Genomic DNA, 24,448 nt, shown 5'->3' on the forward strand with positions numbered 1-24,448 from the left:
GGCCGCGCCGCGCTTTTCCCAACGCCGGAACGCATCTCAGCAGCCCGGCGCAGGCATTTCTGCCCCGGACTGTTTTTCTTTCTCGTCACCAGGACGCCGAAACACCCGGCGACCCAGGCGCGACACCGGGACGGGGGCTGCGTCCCTGCCCCCGTTTTTTTAACCCTTCCCGTTTTGCACCGATTCCCGCGTCAGGTCCGGGAGCCGCCGCTCAGAGACGAGGGCTTTTAGGAAGGGGCAGCACATGCAGCAGCATACAAGCAGCCCAGGCAAACAGGCCGTGCCCCGGCAGCGTCTCTAACCGGCATTGCGCCGTGCGGCGCTCCCCCGGCGGCAACAACGCCCCCGGGCCGGGCCGGCACCGCGGGAGGAGCTCGGCCGCAGGCTCCCGGCGCCAGCCCGCTGCTCCCTCTGACGGAAAAAGGAGGTTTTTTCACTTGGCATCAGTGAATACTTTTCGAACGGAACTATTCTTTTTGTCCTTCACGTGGCAGCTTTGTCCCTTGCCCAAGCCCGGTGCCAGGAGGCAAGGCCGGGCGGCCTCCGCCTCTCGCCTTCCAGCCCACAGCTCCTGCCCCGAGGTGGGGGAGTAAAACGCTCCAGCCTCCGCTCCTTACTGGGAACCGCGGGTCCCAGGCGAGGCTGCGTCGTCTTAGAAGCGCACGGCTGCTGGAGAGCGCGCGGGCTTGCGCAGGTGACGCCCCACCACCCAAATCCCCTGAGCGGAGGGAAGAGATTTCTCAGAACCTCTCGAATCTGAATATAGAGCTCATTTTTAGAAGCACGACAGGCGGCCGCTGGGGAACTGGGAGCCACCGCAGGCGGGGCAGCGCGGAGCCAGCCACGGCCTCCCTCGTCACCGCGTTTTAATCAGCAGCGGGGTTCAGATGCGCAAGCAGGAGGTGTCCGGCCACCACAGAGCTACGGGTGTGCCCGAACGCCTGCAGCTCCAGCCCGCACAGCTGGCCAAAATCAGTTCTCGCCTGCTCGCCCCTCAGACGTAACTCCCAAGCCAAAGCACCAAAGCAAGGCGCTTCTAGAGAGAAGTTTATTTTTACACCATATCGCATACATTCAACACAACAATCAGCAAACCAGGTAACCCAGATCAGCTCATTCTGCTTTATTCTTCATCCTTCCATTTTGTGCTAATTTGCTGCTGTAAGTGGTATCACATCTGTAGCGGCTATGGCAGGAATGAAGCCACGAGGACAATAGTGTGAATATACGAACTAACGAGATATCAGACAGCTTGAGACTTTATTATGGAAGCTTTTTTTCATTCACAGGTCAGTTGTTGTAAGATGGTCTTCAGCAACCTTGTTCTGAAGGCTTAGGCTAAACCTGCAAGGGAAGAAGTTATCGCGGTAAGTTTGGAGTCCCTGAACGGCAGGCGCTCTTCCTTGCTGTAAGGCAGGTGTCCGTCAGGGCGTCCCCTCTCCCCTTGAACCACAGACTCGGGCAGCCACCCCTCTCCCGGCTCAGGGCGCTTTGGCAGTTGTGCCAGTTGGGTGACCAGCAACGCTCCGCTGCTTCTCCAAGCCTGCTGCCACCGCTCTCCCGAAGCTTCGGGCAAAAGCGGCAGGAATTCATCCTCCCTCCACCCCGTCCCCTCCAGCTACACGTACGGGACCACAACAGGGAGCCAAACAGAACAGCAACTGCTTTAACCGACCTCAGCATATGTGCTCTGTATCAATCCTTGTTCTTTACCGGATGGATTGGAAAAACCAGGACATTATTCCCACGATAATTGTACTGATTAGCTCATTTAGTAGCTGCCCGGTAGCACTGTCTACTTACCATTAGCAAACCTGCACTGCTTCAGCACCTCGCTGAAGCCCTCGCACAGCTTCAGGTCAGTCTGGTTCTGCGCACACTCCAGGAACTGTTTCATTTCGTACTGGCAAGGAGCGAACTGCGACTGCTGCTGGGCAGGCTGAGCTGCCTGGGGCTCCTGAAACGGCAGACACCCCCCTCAGCGCCCTTCCGCCAGCTCCAGCCCGTGAAGCCGCACCACCCCAGTACTGCTTGCTGGGTATTTCTTCCCTGCGTTTTAGTCAAAATGTCCTGTTACTTTTTAAATGGAAAACAAATAATGGGTTGAAGTACAAAATAGTTTTCCTGAGCGGTTTTTGTAAGTCACAAACGCTTAGGTAACGCTGGACAGCACCTGGGCAAGGTAACAGCATTATCTTAATGTCTGAGCAGCACAAAAAGGTCTTGCAGTAGATCTTACTGTCATCAGACCTGGAACACAGAAGTCCTGTCTGAGTCAGAGGGGTGCTACAGCAGAACACAACACTAACACCCTACCGCAAGCACATACCGCTCCTGCACCCCTTCGAACTACTTTTAAGATGCTCATGGTGATTGTGGCAGTTACCTCAGAGATCAAGTCCCTGAAGCTGCCCCAGCTCTCCCAGCCATGATTTGTGCGGTCTTTATGTCAACAGCAATTACATCAGCCTATACGTAACTGATGTCCCACGTTAGCTGCGCCTCATTAGCTGGTGTCCAGTTGGGCTCTCTCTTACCTGGTAAGTAATATCAGGCCTTGCAGCTTCAGAGCTGCTTCCTCCGCCAAATCCTCCTGTAAGCGCATGGCCTATGGTATGGCCTACAGCAGAGCCTACGGCAACTCCGGCAGCGGTTGTAGCCATCTGTGCCATCAGACCAGGCTGCTTCGGTGCAGGAGCAGCCACAGCAGAAGCCGGGGCCGCTGCGGGGACGGGTGCCCGAGGAGCAGGCGCCGGTGATGCAGCTCTCATTTGTGGTGCCCGACTGCAAGGATATAAAGAGAAACCTCACATCGTCGCTCCAAACTCACACCGGGCAGAGGCCACCTGGGTGCAGGGCGCAAGCGTTTGCAGTTCCTCCTTGTTACGCCCTCCACATCGATGCCAAGAACCCAACGTTCTGGTGAGTGATTTATGCACAACAGGGTAAAGTTCACGGGCTTCTTTTTGGCTGTTTTAAGGACCAGCCGCCCCCCACCCCACCCCAAAGGACTGCGCTGTTTGGCGGGAAATGAGATATAACCTACAAGGGGCTGATTAAATAGGGCCTTAACGCTCCGGGACTGGATGGCCGGGCCCTGCCGCCCAGTGAGCGCCGAGATCCACTTCCATCCCCGCAAAGCGCCGACCCCGCTACAATCGAGCTGAAAGCAGCCAGGCCACCCCCCCACCCCCACCCCGGTGCGTCACCCAAGCCCGGAATGGCGGAAAGGCCTTTGCCGCCTGCGGCCTACACGGGGGCGGGGAAGGCGAGGAGAGGAGGGAAGGGGCCCAGCGGCCCTCACCTGGCGGGGGGCGCCACGCGGGACGTGCGGCTCCGGCCGCCCCTCGGCATCGCGGCGGGCGAGGTTCGCTGAGGCGAGGTGAGGAGAGGAGACGAGAGAGCCCTGCCGCCCGCCGCCGCCTCTGAAGGTCACCCGACACCCGCCGTGCGTGCCTGCGTCACTGCCGGGACGCCGCGCGGGGAGGCGGGGCTTGCGCCGGCCCCGCCCCCTCGCCGCCCGCCTGAGGCGCTGCCGCGGGGCGGGAAGGGGGGCGCCGATGGCGGCGGGCGGCTCCGTGGCCGTGTCGCGTTTATCCGGTTGAAGATGTCCCTGCCGAGCGCAGGGGGGACGGACTAGGTGACCTTTAAAGGTCCCTTCCATCCCAAAGCATTCTGTGATTCTAGGAATAAACAACGAAAGCGCGTAGGAACGTGCGCCTGCCCTGTGAGAAGGGCTCTCTCCGGGGGAGCCCAGAGGTGGCCCGCGAGGCCCCGGGAAGGAGCCTCCAGAAGCCTCCCAGCCCCTCAGAAGGGCTGAGTTTCACCCAAAAGCTGGGGCTCGCTGCCGTCTGCCCCAAAAAGGAGCGAGGGCACCTCCTGCCCCCCTCACGCATGAGGCCATCTGCATGCGCTCATCAGGATTCTGTTTTAAAACTCCGTATTTTGAGGGATGTCTTAAAAATTTATTGATTGGTTTATTAATTAGTTAATTTATTAATTTTACACAAGCAGCTCTAAGACGGGATGCATTGTGGCAGCGCCACGGTCGCCGGTTGCTCCAGCAAGGGCTGAGCCCGTCTCGGCTGTCCCTGTGGGCGGAGGGGTCTGCACCCCCGAATCGGGGTTGGAATGTGGCTGCTTATTTTAAAAAAAAAAAAAAAAGAAAAAAGGCTGGGAAGTTTGGGGGCAGATGGTGAAAGACGGCTTGAAAAGGCTGGTACTGCGTAGTCGAGGGAGGGGAACACAATGAAAACAGCAAACGGAAGAGAATAAATGAAAGCCAGGCCTTCTGCGTAAGTCATGATACCAGATCCGGAGCTGTTGCAATAAAGTGAAGGGCGCTGCGCTTTCTTTGTTAGATGGAGGGAGTTCTTTAGACAAAACACAAATGATTTTTGGAATCTGCTATGAGTTATGAACCTTAGCAGAGGTTTAGAAAAGAACGAATCATTTAATCAGGCTCAGGAGAAAGGCACAAGTTATGTCGTATACCTTGGGACAGAATGAACATATAGTCCCTAGAGTTTTCCAGCGAAGCCCAGATATACCAGAGGTAAAACCGCTCTGCTGAAATCTGATCCCTACGTACTCAATATAGCACGCAAGTTGTTTGGTTTTTTCTTCATCTAAACCCCACTGAAAGTAATGAAAAGGGTTGAGATGACTAACATAGACAGGATGAGACCCAATGAGTTAATAAACTCAAATTAGGCTCAACAGAAAGTGACATTTCAAACAACTCCGTTTCCCGTTATAAGCAAGCACCTCACTTCTTGTCCTTAGAGTACGCATACACGCATTCAGCCCCAAAATGCAGTTGCCACCCTGCAACATCATCACTTCATTATGAAGCCGTTATCATGGCACAAGATCGCTTGTTCACAACTTATTCGGTTGTAAGGGAAGTAGCTACGCAAGACCGGTCATTTCAACACCTGCTACGTAAGGGGATGTAGCTATTGTCTGACGCAGGAAGCGTGAATATTGTGAGTTTATATAGCACTGATAATCCAAAAGCAAAGCTCCGGTCAGAAAAGCAGTTGGTGTTAATGTAAAATATGTTAGGAGATAAGTACGACCAACATCTCACAGTTCAGAACAGCAGCATCCGCGCAGGTTCAGACCGCTGGCGTTACTGCAGGAGCTCATCTCTGCACGCCTCTTCTCCCTGGCTCTTTTACTCCTGGCCTCCCTCCGTTTTGGCTGCTTCCTCAGCACCTCTGGGTTTGTCAAATGCCTGCGAAAGCATTACGAGTTTTGCACTCCAGGCAGACAGTAAGTAATTAACTTCAGATTTGGCACTTTCCCTCCTGCGGTCGGCCCGGTGGATGACTCCCGGGGCACGGCAGGACCGCTGAGAGCCTGGCAGGGCAGAGCTCGGCCCCGCTCCTCTGTCCGCTGCTGCCAGCCCAAGCGGTGCCGCCAGGGCCCAGCCTCCCACGGTGTCCCTATGGCTGACAAACAGGGAAAGCTTTGACTAGACCGCATCTTATTTAAGGGCTAACCTATAAATATGCAAGATAGGGTGATTTCTTTTCCTGCAGCTTTAGTACTTCTGTTATTTTTTTGGTTGCCCCTTCTGTCTTGGTCACCTCCGCTCCTTTCCCATTATTCCCTTATTCCCACTGATAGCAGAAAAGTTGACAGCAGGAGATTTTTAAATTAGTTTATACGCTAGCTAGAGTTCAAACAACTCATTTCTTAATTAATGGTTTTCTCAAACTCTTTTTATTGTTTTCAATTTCCCATTTCTGCTGGCAGAGGGATTCCTTCTTCTTGCTGAAGTCGTTTTGCAACGCGTCTCCCATTGAATTCATTTTGTTTTGCAGAACAATGGAGGCGCGGATGGCGTAACTGGCGGTATGAATGCTGCCATTGTGTTTTGTCATCCTGCCCGCCTTGGGAGAACTCGCAGAGCTTCGTTTTGCACGGCCTTGCTCTTCCACCTGCAAATGCCCGGCAACCATGTGCGTACAAGGAAACGGGGAAGGGAAGGAGGACAAGTAGCCGGTGGCCATCCTCAAAATAAAGCAATAATGGTGGTTACGGCGGGTGTTCACAGTAAGCAAAGATCTTCAGCTACTCGACTTCGGTGCTGCTAGCCCAGAGGTATTAGCTGGTTTCTTAAACTACAGCCAGACAGGTACTGTGGTGTACTGCTAGGTAGTATCCAAAGCACTGGATCAAACAGCTTTTTCTCCACCTCACGTACTCTGCAACAGGTTGACTATGAATATCGTTACAAGTAATCTGAATAATCCATTCCGAATGCGCAGTCACTAACAGTTGCAGACGCGGCGCTTAGGGACACGGTTGGACTCGATGATCTTAAGGGTCTTTTCCAACCTAAATGATTCTATGGTGCTACTTTGATAGAAGCCAGACGCACACGAGAGGAAGAAGATCCAGCCCTGACCGCCTTTGGTTGTATCCCTCTAATTCTGACTAGCGCTGTTGGCTGACAGGTCTGCCCGCTATATTTAGAGGTGTGATACGAATGTGATCCTAGAGCTGTGAAACAGATGACGAAACCCCGATGCTCAAGTGCGAAGTGTATTCTTCCAAAGATACGGCCGAGCGAGGCTTGGGGGAATCCATCGACAGCTGCTCCAGAGACAGGCGGAGCACCAGGCGACGGCGCGCGCTAGAAAAAACAAACTTTTAATGCGCTTTTTATATCGCTTGTCCAAATTTCGCATCCCAGAAAGCCTCAGGGTAAACTTTGGGACCGTAACAGGCCCTCAGCGAGGTCCCTCTGCACAGGAGGCACCAGGTGGGCTTTGCGTGGCTGCAGGCTGTGGCGGTTTGGCTCATTCTCTCCAAAATCAGGGAAGAAAACCGGGGGCGCTCCCTGGCGCACCTGTCGGAGGGACCGCCGCCGCCCTCGCTGTGGCAGAGGGGCGCATCGGCCCCGAGGGTCGCGTCAGCCGTGCCGGGTTTCGCGGCGCTCCCGCAGCGGCCCGGCTCTGAGGGAAGCGGGGAAGAGCCGGTTTTCCCGCTCAAATGGCGGGGGGCGCGGCGCGGGCGCGGCGCCCTGCAGCGCCGCAGCTGGCCGCCAGGCGGCGCCATAACGGCCCGCCGCGCCACGCCCCCCTCCTCCCCCGCCCCGGCCTGACGTGACGTCGTCGCGGAGCGCCACGTCCGGCGCGGTCGGAGGGGCGGGGCGGGACGGGCGCGCCCGCCCAGCGAGCCAATAGGGTGTGGGCGCGCGTGCGCGGCTCGTCGGCGCCGGGCGCGCGTCGCGGGCTGAGGCGGAGGGAGGGGGTAAGATGGCGGCGCCCGTCCTGCTGCGAGTGTCGGTGCCGCGCTGGGAGCGGGTGGCCCGCTCCGCGGTGTGCGCGGCCGGCATCCTGCTGTCCCTCTACGCCTGCCACCTGGAGCGGGAGAAGGGCCGCGACCTCCACTACCAGGCCCTGTGCGACCTCAGCGAGCGGGTCCGCTGCTCCGCCGCCATCACCTCCAGGTGAGGCGGGGATGGGACCCGCCGCCGCCTCAGGCCGCCGCGGGGAGAAGGGGTTGGGGGCACGGGGAGCGGCGGGGCCGGGCCCCGGAGCGCTGCCTCCGGTGCCTCGGGGGCTAAGGCGGGGACTGCTGGGGGGCCGGGCCGGCTCTCCGAGGGGGGCGGCGGCGGGCGGGCTTGGCCGAGCCTACGGGCGGCAGGAGCCCGCGGCTGCGGGCCGGGGCTCGTCCCGGGCAGGGCCCGCCTGAGGCGCAGAGGGGGCTGGGCAGCTGGGCCTGTGCCGGGGCCGCAGGGCGGGCGGCCGAGGAGGGGGTGTTGGGGCTCCCCGTTTAGGCAGCCCCTTCGCCGGAGGGCTGGTGTGGGAAGGGCTGTGGTGTGGGGGGATGGCTACGGGCTGGAGGGCGAGGCACCCGCAATTTCTGTGTTGTAATCAATGGTGATTAGCTGGAGTGACAGGCATTTTAGTGGCGAATGCACGTTAGAGTAAAATGCTGTAGGTGTGACTAGTGGTTAAGGCCAACATAAACACGTACAGTTGTAGGTGACTGGCTTTGGGTGGTTTTAATTGGAGTATCTGAATTGCTTTTTCATTATAATGTTACCTGGCAGCACAGGAGATTGTCTTCATGATACAGGGGACGTGCTTAATTTGAGAGAGATTTGTATGCCTCAGCAGCAAAAGCCCAGGCCGAATCTTGATTTATTTTACCGGTTTCCTGTCAGTAGTTACTTTAGCAGTTGTTTTCTAAAGGTCAATGGTTCTTATTTCTGTTAGGAGAGTCGATGTATAAATTTTAATATGCTGCTAGGTTGACTTGTTGTCAAGTAACTAGTTGATTGAATCACTATAATGAAAAGACTTAACCTGCTGTATAGTTACAAGTGCTACCAGTATAAACACGCTGCAGAAAATACTTTTAGGTGTAGTTTAGCTAAGAAACTCTCCTAAAAGCATATTCTCAAGTATTTCAACTAAGTAATAAGATGATTTGTCAGCAATTTCAAAATGGCTCTGTGCATATATATATATATATATATGTGTGTGTGTATATATAGGCATATAAAGACATATGCAAAGGTATCCACTGGTAAGGAGCTGGGAAGGGGAGGGTTTTGGTTCTTCAGCAAATGTATAGGTTAAATGTTTCCTTTTTTTTAATGAGAATTTTGTTATTATCATGGTAGTGCCTTCACCTGAATGAGCACTTGAGCTTCCCCCCCTCCCCGGTGTAACCTGTGTAAAAGCTGTCCAGTTTCTATAAAGGTACTTGCTGTGTTATCGTAACAAGCCAACGGGGGAGAATATGCCCATACTCTGTCAGGGTGGAAGCGGGTTAAATTGTTTAGGCAAAATATACAGAGAACTCTTACTCTTAAAACCACTTCTGTGGTGACAGGAGTGGGGGTTCTGTTATGTTACAGAGCGATGTGTGTCTATAGATGCCTGAAAGGAGGCTTTTGTGATTGAATGAGGGCTTTAACTCTGCTTTTCTGTCTGTCATCGGATAATCTTTAGTTTGTGAAGGTGCTTTTTCATGTCTCTATTTAAGAAGTGTCCTGAAATGAGAAGTTTCAGTCTAAATGGGAAGACGACTTCAATAAACTTGACAGATTACTTAAAGTTATAAATTAAAATTATGCGTCGGCTACTGAGATTAAACCATGTGAGTATCATCAGTAATTGAAAATTTACTACAGCTATAGAGGTAAAAAGAGAATAACAGGGCTTTAAGCACCTAAGTAGCCTCCGTAGTAGTCCGTTCTTGTGTAGAATTGGTCCTTCAGGAGCTTTTTATTGTTATTGCAAATACTGCTATTGAGATGGGGAATTTGAAGTAATAGTTTTAATGCAAGTTTACTAAACGCTTTGAAGAAGTAAAATAATTCCAATTATATCTTTCGGTATTTCTAATTATGGAATAATGCTTGGTAATTATAGTGTTCATTAGCAATGCTGCAGATGAAATGTTGAGTATGCCATGGTAAGACCTGTAAATGCTTTACTGCAGGAATTCTATATAATAATATGAACAGTGAGGGATAAAATCAACTCAAATCTCAGTAGCAGTTGCCAGGAGAATCATGCTTAAAGACTGAAGTATTGCAAATGTCAGGATAGCTCATGATAACTAGAGCAGGTGGTAAAAGGAGCGTGCGAGTTCTGTTCAGTCAAACCATGTTTGGAGAAGAATGTGCTTTCAGCGCTGTACAGGACACAGACAAAAAAGGAGTATTGCTTTAAAACTAAGAGAAGAGGGAAGCTAGTAAGAACTGAAAAAGAATAGCACTGAAAGAAAGTAACCTTATTTTCCATGTTGCCACAGCTCCCTATCCGTCAGCCATTCTCTCTCCCTCTCCAATTGAATATTCCTTGTTACTATCACATGTCACCAAAGTTTCTCTGAAACTCGATTTCTAAAAGGAACTGCTAACTACTACTTAGATTTCACGGAGGGGGCAGGGTTTCAAATACAGTGTTCCAGCATTTTCCCATGTAGTGCAGATTTAACTTTCAACCATTTCTTATTGAGCTATTACACTGGCAATCACAAATTATATTAGCCGATTAGCAGAGTTAACTCTGCAGAGTTAAATGGGTGAGAAACTTTTACTTTGTGGCTTTTACTGGCTTCTAGAGTGTTCATTCAGTTGTGTGGCTTTTTATTTAAGCTAGATTTACTAATGGAACTTGGAATGTAACCATCTTCACATTTCAAGTGTTGACTCTAGCAGCGGACTGAACTTTGAAAAGCTCATCATGGTGTTGGGATTAATCTTAATAACTGTATAGAATAATCAGAATAAATTAGCGTATTCTTCCCTGAGCTGAGTTACTTTGGAACTAAGTTCTGGTCTTTGGGGAGGAGTTTTTTCACTAATAAGCTGTTAGTATTTCCAAGTCTTGCTTTTAAGCTAAATCTGGTATTGGCACAACAATGAGAACAGAAATGCTGCAAAGATTACCAGCATGCAGAGGGAGGAGCATGGAAAATCTTATATCAGAGACTGACTCATCCAGAAGATTATGTTGGAAAGATACCTTCCTAGTATCCCTTATTCAAAATATTAATGGTCAGCATATTTCAAGCTTTTATAACGGGGAAAGTTCATGAAGTCGTTTAAAAAGAAAAACAGCTAAGGACCGTATAATAAGGGAAGGTATTAGGGAAATACCCAACGTTTTCATTTGACAATTGCTGTAGATCTTTTAAGTGAATTGCTGTCCTGTATTTGAGAATAATTAAGTGGCAAGAATGGCTTTATTTATAATGAAACTGGCTAATAACAGTTCCTGAAAAATATTTTTGGTTTTGCTGTTACCGTAGTTTCACAGAGGAAATTCAACTAATAGACAAGTTTCAAGTAATATGGATAGTGCTATGGCTTGACATAAAATGTGACATTTAAGTAGCAATGCAGAGACCCAGAGCGCTTTGCTTTGTTCTTTTGCGTGCCCTGGGAGACTTTTGGGTCTTCTAATGTGTTTCTGCTTTCTGTCTTGATTAATTTAAGGTTTCTGCAGAGCAGATTAGCGGGTGGCTCTTTTTGAAGGAAATTTTGTAGCCCGGCATGCGTTAATGCTGTAACAACTTTAATACAGGCTGAAGATAGCTGGCGTGAATGACCAAAGGGCACATGTCAGGGGATATCTTTAGCAATATTTGTAGCTTTTGGCCTGCTGCGTGAGTGAAGAGGTTTGGAAATAGTCAGTATTGATCGAGGTTAACATCTTTAGCTGACTTACTGAAGAAGTTCTAGAGTCAAAATGGGATTTTAAGAATCTGTGTTCATCTGGATATAATTTGATAGATGACGTATTTTAGGGATTCCCTGTTCTGAACTTTAGGCTAACGTGCAAGGTCTTGGATTGTCGTCTTGTGTTTGAGCCACTCCGAAATGCCTGGTCTGAAAAAGTCTAACATGCATGTCGGCCTTACGTCTCCTAGTGGGTGCACCAAAGTAATCATCTGGTAGTTCTTGAAAATGTCCATCTGTAAAACTCTGCGTGTGTTGCGGACAGAGCTGCGCAGACATGCAGTTGTTTTACTGGATTTGCCAAGTGTGACCTGTGACAACTGTAGTAGTATTGTATTGTTCTGCTCACCTTCGTAATTAACTTATACAGTGAGTTTAGAGCTGTGTAAATGTTATGCTTGAATTGCTTAGTCTTGTGACGTAGTACTTCGGTGCTATGTTGTGAGAGTATAATTATGCTGGTGGAGAGCTGATTCCTCTGCAGAGTGGGCATGCAGTTACGCTATCGGATATTGCAGTTAAAACTTTGACCAGTGCTGTTTTTTCAGTGGAGCACACCTTGCCAGCACTATTGTTCTGGTGCATCTTTATAGAGCGCAGACCGTAACAGAGACCAAGTTGACAAGAACAACCCCATTATCTAAGGAAACGGGACATGGAAGAAAACTTCCCTGCCCCCCTCCCTAACCTGATGTCCATATTGCAGGTTCCCATTCAGTTCTGTTGTGGGGCAGTTCCTGTAAACTTGATGTCTGTCAAGTTTGCTTGATTCCAGGTTAAGAACATTATATAGCAGTTTTCTTTCATATTAATGGTAAGTTCCTGATGTCCCAGCATTTTTTTAATTGCTGTAAGCAAGCATTCAGGTATGTTTGAGGTGGACAGCTGCAGTTGTTAGCGGCTGCTGTAAGGTGAGACGTGGTAGAGGTAGCTTTATGCAGGTAGCATAAAGGGGGAGGCTTGTTTAGTCCCTTCTGGTGAACCAGCATAGGCAAATGATGCTCATGTGCTTTTTTGAAATTTTACTAGTTTTGTTAGTCTCTGCTTTTTGCTAGTCAGTAATTTCTTTAACCTGAGCTAAGTTACTGGTTTTGTTAGGCATCTTTGATTCTGTATAGGAAAAGATAGAAGTCTGATTAAGCAGCTGAAGGGCAGTATGTGGAGCAGCTGGTGGTCATTCAACAGCAATCATAGTTGTGATTCTTAGGCTACGGAAATAGTTTACATAAAAGTGTGGTCGCCTGAGACCAAGATAAAAATCCATCCCATGATTTAAAATTGGTGGTTGTTTATTTCTGAGGTCTGTGACTTGTTAGACAGCAGGGGTAATGGTGCTTTTTCAGTTATTCTGTAGCAGGGATTCGTTGGTTTTGCTGTCTGAGGGAAGGTTTGAAGATGTCTAGTTTGTTGATTGGGCAGGGGAAGATCCGTGTCGACAGAATCCATCTAGCGCATCAAGCACTTTGCTTCAGCGGGATTTGGAGTGCTGCAGGTTCGAGGTGATGGGGAATTGGCCTCGCTGTAGCTAGATGGGGGTGATACCCCTTTTACAGCTAAGGACCTGAGCCGAAAAAGCGCAGACGACTTGAGGCCAAGAACGGTTGTATTATCCTGCTTTTTTAGCCTGGTTTCTGAGAAGATTTTGCCGTTGTGTATTAATTTCTTTTATAATTTTTCACTTTTTAATGGAAAAGTTTAACAAAGGATACAAGCTACTAAAGTTTTGTAGAAACAGATTCAGTGCCAAAGGGGAGGGGAGAGGGACTCAAAGTAATACCTCTGCTGAAGGGAAAAAAACCTCCCGTGTGAGCTCAGGTTATTTGTCGCGTTTGGTCTGCTAGCCAGACGGGCAGCACATGTGCAGACAGGAGTCGGAGCTGGTAGATAATGGACTTGACTGGGGAGGCAGGGCGCGGAGACTGGAGGGTGTGAGCTGGGAGGGATCTGGTTATTTTGTGTGCTGGGGAAGGAAGGGGTTTCAGGAACACTTGTCAAAAACCAGCTTTGTTAGTTCTGAAGCCGGTTGTTCTGAAAGCAGCAGAAGCTGACAGTTCAAGTGATTTTTGTCTCATTTTCTTAATGGAAAATTGATTACTTAATACTTCAGACTGATACAATACGTAGTGCCTGAGGCACATCTTTTATAAAATACAGCAGTATCCTAGCTACGTGAGGTTTTTTCCCAGTCTTACAGTGATCTGATTTCGAACATGTGTATTTTTGCTTTTCATAAATAGATCATTTCTAGCTTGACTAGAATTTGCAATAGGGCTGAAAATTATTTTGCCTGATGCAAAGTAAATTCCACAAAGTGCCTGTAGTTCAAATTTGGACTTCATTTATGATAGCTTAATAGAAGACGTTATTTAGAAGGAATACAATGCTGTTGGCTTGTAGCTTGAATAACTACTGCTTCTGTAACGGCTGCTATAAAATAACCACTGTCTGCTTGAGCTTTTGCTGATTTAGACACCGAGATTTTTTTGGACTGTTTCTGAGGTAGAGCTGGAGGATATATAGAACAAAATCTCATTTGTTTATGGTAAATACTGCTAATAGATTTAAACATGAAATTAAGTGAATCAAAAATTTTGAGCACTCTTGGCAAGCTTACCAATGAGAATTTTTAATCTCCTTTCTTTCTTGTGGCTTCTAATTGAAGGCTTTTACTTAATTTATTAAGAGTGGCCTAAGCGACCTTGTAACCATGAACTAGGTTTAATCCAAAATCCTCTAGCGAAGCTGTAAAGAAGCTGCAACAAAAAGTTTCTTAACATTGCTAAGGATTAACGTGCTCCAGATCCTTTGACCTTTATATGAGCTTTTCACTGAAGGCGATGTGTGAGCATAGGCCAGCTTTGCTCCCCTCCTCAGAACTTTCATTCTGCACCATAACTTGCCTCAGAAGTCAGATGCCGCTTAAGGAAACGTGCATATGTGTAGGCTTTTTTTAGAAAATATGTATTGTTTCCTCAGGGTTACAAAGCGGTAAATGGTGCTTGCTGGTGATAATGAAATAATGCTTATGGGATGAAAAATAATCCTGAAATTAGGGGCTTTAAGTAAGCTACTCGGAGAACAGAGCTTGAGTTCTTTACTTACAGTTCTCTGAAAATACAATCTTTTTATTATTACTGGTGTTTGCCCTTTTCATTGCAGCAAACCTCAAACCTGAGAGAGAGAAAAATGTGTTGCAAAACCTGCTGCTGCACAAACGCAGATCGTTCTCAGATTTTGAATCATACGTGCCATTTAATAATTTGGTCTCCTGAAGGATTTGATAGCACTTTCAACTAGACGTTTAGGAGACTCGAATGTGAACGGGGAAGTATGGTACGTGTGCTTTGTTCAAGGCATCCGCTGCTCGCTGATCAGGGACACGGTACTGAAGCTGGCTGGACTTGGCCTGATCTAGTACGGTTATTTTCAGGTTGAAGTGAACATGCAGTAGTCGGTTCTTCCCTCGGCATGAGAACCAAGGATTGCCGAGTGAAAATGGGGTGATGTGATTCTGCAGGTCGTTACTGGGGGATGTTGTGGCGGTCAGCAGTGTGTGTTCGGAAGGCATCTAGGTACATTCAGGAAGGCTTCAAGGTCGGCTACTGACCATGTTGATGTAGGTGAAACCCCAGTTCAGAAGTTTCTTAAGCTGATTCTTAACTTCATGATGATTGAGGTCAAGGAGAGCATCTTGGGGAATGACCTCTCTGCAAAAGCCCTTAAAAACATCTCCTGCAGGTACCTGTCACAAGTGGGGTGCTTGGCTAGAAAAAACAGTATAGCATTTCTTGCAGAGAGCGGATGAGATAATAATCTGAGTCCTGGCTAAATATGTACTTTTTGTTTGTTTGTTTGACGACTTGTGTTTGGCAGGCTTGGAATTCTGTTCCTTTTTGAGCTAATACTGGTAACTCTTACAGCTTTTAACTTGTTAAACATGGAGGTTGTTTACTTGCCCTTTAAAATGACTGAGATACTAGTGTACTGCATTAGGTTCTCTTGCTTGCCTTCCTGCCAGTGGCATTGCCTCTGCTAAATTACAGTAAAATGGTTAAAGTGTACTCCCATATTACGCTCTTCTGGAACACAGAGGATGTTCATAATTGTGCAAAAGAGGTAATGATTTAGCAGTGTAAGATTCATTGGAGATTTGTCACTTGTGGATCAAAATGACCTCAGTTGTTCTTGTCTTCCTGTTAAGAAGTGTCAAGTGCATGTAAATACTGCTTTAAACGTCTAAAGATGCCACGCTTCTGAGCTTTGTTAAATATCACAAGCCAAAAGGGACGTTCTTTAGAGTGCGGATAATGATTTTCAAGACCTCCTTTTGATAAAAGGAAGTGCATGTTGGACTAAAGGTCACTGTGGTGTTCAATTTTAGATGTTAGGAAACTACGTGAACAGTTCTAAACACTTTGTCTTGGATTTCTCGAATCACTATTCTGAACACTTTTTTAAGGAACATTCCAAGTTGTGCCTGCAGATGAGAAGTGAAGCAGGCTGTCATCTTGAACAGAGAGGGAATTTGAGTGACCTGAAACATACAGGAAGATGTCGTAAAAATTTATTTAAAAACTTGCTTGAAGTTAGTTCAGATTGCCCTTTTTTTTTTTTTTTTAAAATAGGAGTGAAACTCGGGCGCGGCGAAAGCCGGCGTGCCACACGAGGCTGTCACAGCGCTCTGAGTCACGCAGGGCGGCTGCAGCATGATTTTCACAACGGGACACTTGACTGCTGCAGGCGTGGGAGCCCCAAGTCAGTACCAGGAAAAAGCTGGTGATGTTGGAACTTTTATCTTGCTGTGCAAGCAATGGTTCATTTTCCTTAGCGTTCTGTATCCGAAAAATTGATCTGGTTAACAATAGTTCTTGTAAATTATATCCTTTGTAAGAAAGGCAGGGTCCCTGAAGAACTTCTGAGCAGTTTATAGTCCTTTTTGCTGCTGTTTTGTTTCTTGGAGTTTATTCTATTGTTAGGACTGCAGTCTGTCTTCTTGCTATTTGTTTGCCATATGTTTTTAAACTTTCAAAGTTATTATAGCTCAGGTGTGATTTTGGCATGAGAAGGAAGGTTATCATACTCCGTCTTCTTCCTTCCTCCAATTGCTTGCAAAAGTATTTGGTTCATTGTGCCTTTTGGTGGCTTTGGGGACCTCCTTGATGGAATTAGGCGATGATTTAGCCTCTTCAGTAGAGAAAGTAGATGGAAATAGAAATATACAAAATCTAAATATTTTGCTTTACAGTTTGCAAACTGAAACAGGTGCAGAAAACTTTCTCACGCTTCAACCCTTGTAAGGCTGGAAAAAGTGCTTCCTCTTAAACCACGGGCCTCTTTGCTGTCTTGGAGTGTGTGGAATAAGATGCGAGATTAGAGCTGTACCCCATGGACTGAAATGTAATACCTCATGTCCTTAAAGCTGCTACAAGGCCAACAAGATACTTAATGAACTATTGCATGTGGAGAAAGCTTTCACCGTGCTCTGGCCGCCTTGCAGCTGTGAACAGATCACCTGGGGACACCGACTGCCAGGAAGGGCTTGAACTCGTTATCTTCCCATTAGCAACATTTTATTCACTTGCAGAATGACTGTAGGGTCAGATTCTGTAGTCTGAAGTTTCTGATGTTTTAAGCTCGTCTTTACTCTCGGACATGACAGGATCTGATGAGCAGCAGAAGAAGCGAGAACACGCAGCTGGGGCAGGGAGAGGGTGGGAGTTCGCATCCTGCTCTGAGCTAGGCTAATGCTGAGCCGCAGGCTTAGGCACGCCTTGAGTTAGGCTGCTTAGTCTCTCGGTAAGGAAATAGAGTTTAATGTCACCCTACGAAGAATTCTTACTTGGAGACTAGAACAATAAATTGCACCTGTGGACAGTAAGCTGAAGCAGCTATAAATGTGGTAATACAGAAAAAAATAAGACTGTTAAATGCAAAATGATGATACCTTTAATATATTTGTCTGGCTCCCTATTACTGCATTTGGTACCTGGACAACATGAGACAATTGTCACATGTGCTGTGGCCACCTTATCAAAGTAAGGCTAAGAAATAAACACTTAAAATCCAGTTACCATTCAGCGTGTGGGAGGAGAGTCTTGTCATAGCTGAGATTCTTTGGAACTTGCAGTATTCTTTATAATGTTTGCTTATGTATTGTTGCACAGTGTTTGGTCTTCTTTTAAAATCCCTTCCTCTTGGAAGCATGGCTCCCGTAGCTGTGAAGTGCTGCGCTCACGTCTCTCCAGCTGCTTTTCCAAATCTTTGCCATCCATCCTTGATACTGCTTCGCCCATAAACTAAACGGTACCATACGCTAATTGGTTGGCCTTCAGGGAGGATGTGTAACCAGTCTTGTCCCCTGTGGTTTGCACAGCCCCAGGCTTGCACTGGGATTACTGGGGAGCAAGGCCGTATTGCCCTGCTCCCCCGAGCAGTTGACGTTGGGTCCTTCCAGCCCCTCGCAGCTCTGGGACGCGAGGCGTTGTCCGTCTTTCCTGTGCTGGCTTGAAGCTTTGTCTTTGCACACGAGTTTCACTTCAGTCATTTACAAGATTTGAGACCAAACCAGTTGAAAGTATGTTTGGGGTTTTTGCTGTTTATGCAATAAACATGCTTTTTAGGAATCGGTACCTAATTCTCTGCTCAGTTTCCTGGGGAGAAGAGCACAAGACTTGGGTGTAACAGTTAATTGCAGAGAGTTACTAAGTTTGACTTAAAATGATTAATTTGAATATGTTTTGAAAATGTTGCACAAATGGCCGTGAGATTATGAAGTATTTTGGAGATGGTATTAAATTGTACTTATCGTGGTACCTTTCTCGTGTGAGGAAGCTGCTTGTAATGTGGTGGTAGCCTTTCACGGGTCTCGGACGTATGGTGAGGTATATCAGCAACGTTGCTGTAGCGTGCAGAGAGCAAACCTGTGCTTGGCTTAGTAGAACCATTGCCTCTAGTGCAACAACCTACTCGGAAACCGCACTTCTGTTGGCGTAAATGTAGCACGTTAGCCTTTTCTACTGCAACAGCAGTGAGGAATTGCTCTTTTTTTACATAGTTACGTGACAGTTAATGTGAACCTAGCCTTACGTTTATGTAGTGCTCAACTTGGTGCTCTGAAGACGTGCTGGCACATATCCTAACGTTCTCTTGACAGTGAATTAAGTTGCATGTCAAAGTAGTGTTAACTTCTCCATGTTTTCAAGTGACGATAATGAGTATGGTCCTCACTTTGCTTTTACAAATAATGGTGTGATCTGCCCTAGGGCATCAAGTTAATGGTTTCTAGCGCAAATACATTTGTTAATTTAATCTTTTATCCCTCTTATTGCAGCAGCAGTTTTGTAGGGCTTGTGCCGGTTTCTACCTTACCACTAGAAAGCTGAAGGTCACTTTGTGGTTAAGGTGCTAGTTCAAAATGTCACGCTGTGCAAGGGCTCTAACAGGGCAGGTCTGTGAATCCTGTTACGGTCCCATCCCCAGCTTGTCTGCGTGACAGATTCGGGCTCCCCTAAGGTGCTGAGGCTGATCAGGAGCAGCTGAAGTGCCAACGTATGTTCTGATTTGCTTGCTCTGATGGCAGCGAGGTAAGTGCCGGCGGAGCTGGTAACAACTAGCTGCCCGGTTGTACCACTTGCCCTTAGCTGTATAGTGAGCACGTGTCCCGCTTACTGCGGTGGAGAGAACGGCTAAAGCTGTTCTTGGAGGAAGGCGGTGTTTATTTGAGAAAAGAGCTTTAAACGAGAACCCTGGGAAGCAGACACGGTATTCGGTGAAGTTGCAACTGTGTGAACTTCGTAGTTTCTGGCGTGTCCAATAACTTCAATCAGCAGTGTGTGGGATAACGTTGTACCTAGCGCACTCCCTGTTGCAAGCTGCTTGGTTTGCCAAGATAACCCTGAACTTCATACAGGACTGCAGTGGTCCTGTCAGAATATATGTACCTATTTTTTTTTTTCCCAACAGTGATGAATTGAAAATACTGATGTCAAGCAATAGATGCCTAAATCCAAGTTAATTAGTTTCCCTGTTTTACAGATGGGGTCGAGGATTCGGTCTGTTGGGTTCCATCTTTGGAAAGGACAGTGCAATAAATCAGTCAAACAGTGTTTTTGGCCTCGTGTTTTATATACTACAAATGCTACTTGGTAAGTATTAATTCAGTTTAGAGCCTAAAGTATAAAACAGGTCTGTGGTGATGAGAGAGGAGCGTGTTATACGTTGTGCAATCTGCAAGAGACCAGATAAATGCATGTGATTTTTTTATTTTTTTTTTTAGCACCAGTCTAATGATACATCTGTCCAAAGGGCTTAAAAACCCAACTGATAACAAGAGCAATTGCATTTTCTCCTGCTGTGCTATTAATAAGTGTCAAGACAGTTGCTGCATTGGTATTTTCACTTAAATATATTTAGCATTGGATTGCATGATAGAAAAGAGAGGAAAATAAAATGGAATATACAAGTTTTTCAGGAGTCATAGAGATGGCAGGCAAAAAAGTGCATGAAATGTAACGTATACATATTTCTTCCTAACTATATGGTCTGCTATAAAGCTGTTAATGCTGACAGACATAACTTGACCAACCTGTAACTTTCCCGTAACTCAGGAATACGGAAGATGGTAAATACTACACATACTTCTTATCAAAGGACTGTCGTACAGAACCTAGAAGCTCCCCTCCAAATAGCGATTTGTCAGCCATCTTGAAGTCATGGTATTTTAAACAGCCTTTCATGTAATACAACTTTGCTGAGTAGCCTTCGGTTTGAATTAAGTGCTTAGGCGTTTTGCTTTGTGTGGAGGGGGGAACGAGAGCAGCGGTAGTAACTCTCTCTCTCTTGTTGCAGGTATGACAGCAAGTGCAGTAGCAGCTCTAATCCTCATGACATCCTCCATAGTGTCTGTAGTAGGGTCATTGTACTTGGCATACATTCTGTACTTCGTGCTGAAGGAATTTTGCATTGTCTGCGTCATCACATATTTGCTGAACTTCATTCTCTTTATCATCAACTACAAACGACTAGTTTATTTGAACGAGGCCTGGAAACGGCAACTCCAACCCAAACAGGAATAACGCCTGTTTGAACTTTTGACTGACAGTCTGAAGACCCAACTTCCATTAAGTTTATTTTGCAGTAATTTTTTATTCTCCATATCAGACACTTTCCCCGAGAATCATAACTGAATTTTTAATTATAAATTCGAAGGGGCCCTAGATAATTTTTTTGTGCTAATCTTCAGTATAAATGTGGTTACGAAAGAAAGCTCTAATACAATCAAAGACAAGCTTTAACTTTACTTTGAAGGAGTTTTAGCCACAGCAAAACCTAGACTCTCTCCTCCCCCTCCACTTGTGAAGTGGGTAACACTTGCTATAAAATACCCTGTATATAAATTCAGGTATAACAAGATGTGCTCATGACATTAAATATTCTAGACTAGCATTACCATATTTAATGTTGCCATGTTTACAGTATGTGTATTACTTTTTTTAGCTGATGGACTTAGATTCGACTAGGACTTATACTGTAAATAAAATTAGAAATATTGGTTTCATCCCTGGAGAACTCACTGTACAATCAGTTTCGTTAGCCTAGGAGCTGTCGGAGTGTTCAGCTAACAGTCGACTGACAGGACGGAAGAAGTGACCTCTATAGAGAATACCGTGTTGCTGCACTCACTGCTAGTGCTTTCACAAGAATGATGGTTGGGGTTTGTTCCTTTTTTTTTTTTTTTTTTTTGTCGTCTCCAGTAACGAAAATGGAATTAAAGCTGAAACCTGAAGTACGTTCATTAAACCACAACTTCATTAATTTCTGTACAGAATGAAAATAGCTTAATGTGGTCAATAGAAAGCTGCCACCGGGATGTTATATGCAGATTGGGGGTTGGAGTATCAAAGTGGTCTTTGAAAGGACTTAATTTCCACGCAGAGCTGTTTCATTTTTAAACTGCGGTCAGCCAGCCAGTGTTACTAGTGTTTGATGTTATATGAATGCTGCAGTATAGAATTGCAATTTGCAGTGGAAACCACTGACGGAGCGGGATAACCAAGTAGTGCACTGAAGAAGCAGTTCCTTAATTGATCTCCGTCAGGATCTTTGATTTGTGCTATATTGGGAAATGAACTTTAGGCCTGACACACATAAGATCCCTTGGAAGGGCAACCTGTTTAGTGGGATAAGTAAGTAAATGTGCTCCTGAAAACGAAATGTGATATAGTGCTATCATTGCTCTTTCTAATAACTAATTGGAAAAAAAAAAAATTAAACTGCAGATGTAAGCAAAGGAACAAAATTGTAAATGTTGTTTCTGCACTCAGTATTCTAAGGCTGAATGTTAAAAGTGCCTTCTGTCTTAAAATCTTAAACCAAATACTTTGTGTTGAACTTGGCAGGCAGAAGTGTCCTTGCTTTAAAAATGAACAAACAAACAAACAAACTTCCCAGCAAACTTGCTGGGGACAGAAGAGTATTAAGAGATCTATTTTAGTTTTTAGACTGAGAAGTGGTAGCAATGTTGTTTCCGTTAACTTAAATCACTGCGCTAGAAGGTTGATGATGCGATTCGCAAAATACTTGTGTTTCAGACTCTGTGACACCAAAATGTATAGGTTCAGCTGCTTTCTGTAATTGGTGCTGTGCTGCTTTTTGCCCTTGTCAGCTTCTAAATATGAAGAATTCCAACTGCGTACCCATTTATTTAAAGAATTAGTTGAACTAATTTTAGGATTTTTTTTCTTAAACGTGAATGTCGGAGACACTTACGTTGTACGGCGAAATGGATTATAAACACTAAGTTGCTGAGGATAAACTTGACGGTGAAACATGCGGTGTTCCGTAGAGAAAATAGAATTTTTAGATTGAATTCACAAAATAGTATTTAAATTACTGCTGAAGTGATTTTGTGGTTTGTATCAAGGATGTAGGTGGAAACTGCTTTTATGTATAGAATTCTGTGGTATGAGTAACATCTGTTGCATGTAACACTAAATTACTTGTCCCTCTTGTCCAACAGTTTTAGACAACAATTCATTAAATGCGTTTTGTATTGACCAGAGTATAGTTAAAGCTTGTCTTGATGTTTAGTTCTGTCTCTCAAATGCCTTGAACTTTGATACGAGGGGAGTGAATGATTTTAAACTGGTCCCTCGAGGCTTTACTTTGTTCTCTCGCAAGCCTCGAGGCAATATCACTGTTTAATATGTTGTATAGATTTATTTTGATGCCTTAGGGTAGATCACAGGAATGCATCTTTTTCATCCAAGGAGGAGGTGGACACGTGCTGCCCGAAACGGTTAGTCGCAGTGCTAATATCTCAGAACAAGCAGCAGTGGAGACAAGGATAATCACGGATGGCTTGGTCCCGTTTCTGGGCGTAGTGCACACCGCAAAGAAGGCAAAGCGCCCCATCAGCTGAAAGCATAGGTGTTGGCTGACTTCACTGTGTCTTGTGCTTGTCTGTGTGGGCATAGTCTGTTAATTCAGTTTGTTTAGTAAAATTGTCTAGGGCCAGATTTTCAGCAGCCGTGTCTGCGTTCCTCGTTTGTGTGCACGTAGGGATCGAATGGAAACCGTGTTTGGGGTCTGGAAGAATCTGCAGCTACGCTTTGTGCACGAACTTGCAAATCTGATCCTTACTTGTGAACTCTCTTGTCTTGTGTGCTTTTCTTGCAGTTACTTTTTACTGGAAGTGATTTGCTAGAAATGGCCCTAACTCTTCTACTTTCTCTCTTGTGCTTCAGAAATGCAGTTGGCCTGAATAAAGGGCAAAATAGTGTTAGCGGTAGAAATTTGGACCTTTTTGCTTCTGGTTCTTTGACTCTTTCCTCGTTGCTCCCAATGATAGAAAAGCATATTTCTTCCAGTAAAATGGCTCAGGTTACAATTAGTAATGTGGTGGAAATCGGATAAGTGCTTCATGCGACTGCCCCCGGCCAAAACAAATGTCGTGGCAAATATGTGGTTGAGGTTAATTTGACCCTTACAAATCCAAAGGCAAATTCTGAGAAATCGTGAGGATCCAAGAGTACGGGCGAGAGCCAGTGAGTAACACCTGGTCTGGCAGAGGGCCGGGGGCAGTGTCGTTACACAGATTCTGGCTGTGGTTTCAACGCTCGTGAGAAATTTGCAATACACAAACCGTGGTTCTGAATTTGGGCTCTTCCTCCCCCTCCTTGGCTCTCAAAGTCCTGCAGGGAGGGGCGGATTGGAGAGGCAGAAGAACCTCATCCCAAAACCTGCTTAGGAATTAAACATTCCTGAAATCCTCTTACTGTAAGGTACTTGCTACTCTTAAGGCCAACGAAGCATTTCAGTCTCATTTAGGAAATGAATGTTCTTGGAAGTTTCTTACTGTAAAGTGTTTGCAACGCTAAGGCCAATGAAACATTCCCTGCCACCTTTGATACCTGAAGTGACAATAAATCTCTCTATTACGAGATTTCTGCATACCGTAGTACGCATGTGTCTTCTGCTGTCCCGAGTCTCTCGATTGTTCAGATTGGTGAGGTGCTTCAGGCAGCACTTGGTGCTCCTAATTCAGACGGGCTGAAGTCAAAGAGATGGCATAGCTTTGGTTCTGCCAGTGTCGTTTCAAGGGGATCTAGACAAAACTGGTCCAGAAAAGATGAAGTATTCTGTTACCATAAAACTGTATTAAGCATGGCCTAAATATTAGGTGTTTGTTCTGTCGAGTATGTTCCATCAACTATTTATTACTAGTGCTTTAAACTCCAAATTAAACATCCATTGAAATGGAGTCATTGGGCAGGTGTTCCTTTTATCAGTATGGGCTGAGAGATTCTCTATTGGAGGTTTAGGATACAATTTTGTTAACAGGTAAAACTGTAAATATGTACGAATTCTATTTGTTGCACATAACTTTTTGGTATAAAAAAATAAATGTAGAAATTACCTGTGGATGTCTTGCTGCAATCATTCTTGTGCTGCACTCCTGCAGTCCAAACATAAGAGCTTGAATGAACCCAATCAGAGGCCTTTTTGGACTTAGTCTGAGCCTTAGAAACTGTGTTTCAAGTCAGTACTGTAATTCTGTTTCTAGAACTGTACTAAGTTGTGATTTTTTTCGAAGACACTGTGTGTTAGCAGTAGAAGGGTTAAAGCGCTTGGGTGCCTGGAGATACCCGATTATAGATAGAATTTCTGCAGCTTCCTCGTGTCCTGCTGAATGTTGTGTGCACATGGGTGTGTAAAGGTTGAGCAGCATTG

The 24,448-nt window shown here is 46.2% G+C and overlaps 2 protein-coding genes across 2 annotated transcripts; one reads left to right on the top strand and one right to left on the bottom strand.

Moving 5' to 3' along the window:
* Nucleotides 1-1,030: 1,030 nt before the first annotated feature.
* On the bottom strand, nucleotides 1,031-3,465 carry CHCHD2 (coiled-coil-helix-coiled-coil-helix domain containing 2). The gene is made up of 4 exons (XM_087751419.1): nucleotides 3,305-3,465; nucleotides 2,538-2,784; nucleotides 1,804-1,957; nucleotides 1,031-1,344 (listed from the first exon to the last, which is right to left on the bottom strand). The coding sequence occupies exons 1-4, from the start codon at nucleotides 3,352-3,354 to the stop codon at nucleotides 1,334-1,336; spliced, it is 462 nt and encodes a 153-aa protein (XP_087607545.1). The 5' UTR covers nucleotides 3,355-3,465; the 3' UTR covers nucleotides 1,031-1,333.
* Nucleotides 3,466-7,229: 3,764 nt separating this feature from the next.
* VKORC1L1 (vitamin K epoxide reductase complex subunit 1L1) lies at nucleotides 7,230-24,141 on the top strand. Its single transcript, XM_087751418.1, has 3 exons — nucleotides 7,230-7,465; nucleotides 19,253-19,362; nucleotides 20,066-24,141. The coding sequence occupies exons 1-3, from the start codon at nucleotides 7,272-7,274 to the stop codon at nucleotides 20,290-20,292; spliced, it is 531 nt and encodes a 176-aa protein (XP_087607544.1). The 5' UTR covers nucleotides 7,230-7,271; the 3' UTR covers nucleotides 20,293-24,141.
* Nucleotides 24,142-24,448: the final 307 nt, after the last annotated feature.

The sequence above is a fragment of the Nipponia nippon genome, unplaced genomic scaffold (genome assembly GCF_047370975.1).
Source record: "Nipponia nippon isolate SJK-2023a ecotype South Korea unplaced genomic scaffold, ASM4737097v1 scaffold_15, whole genome shotgun sequence".
Lineage (NCBI taxonomy): Eukaryota > Metazoa > Chordata > Aves > Pelecaniformes > Threskiornithidae > Nipponia > Nipponia nippon.

Coding starts and splice junctions, on each gene's coding strand:
- CHCHD2 (XM_087751419.1), bottom strand. CDS start 3,354: ATGCCGAGGGGCGGCCGGAGCCGCACGTCCCGCGTGGCGCCCCCCGCC. Junction 2,785..3,304: donor CGCGTGGCGCCCCCCGCCAG/GTGAGGGCCGCT, acceptor ATATCCTTGCAG/TCGGGCACCACAAATGAGAG. Junction 1,958..2,537: donor GGCCTGATATTACTTACCAG/GTAAGAGAGAGC, acceptor CTGCCGTTTCAG/GAGCCCCAGGCAGCTCAGCC.
- VKORC1L1 (XM_087751418.1), top strand. CDS start 7,272: ATGGCGGCGCCCGTCCTGCTGCGAGTGTCGGTGCCGCGCTGGGAGCGG. Junction 7,466..19,252: donor TCCGCCGCCATCACCTCCAG/GTGAGGCGGGGA, acceptor CCTGTTTTACAG/ATGGGGTCGAGGATTCGGTC. Junction 19,363..20,065: donor TATACTACAAATGCTACTTG/GTAAGTATTAAT, acceptor CTCTTGTTGCAG/GTATGACAGCAAGTGCAGTA.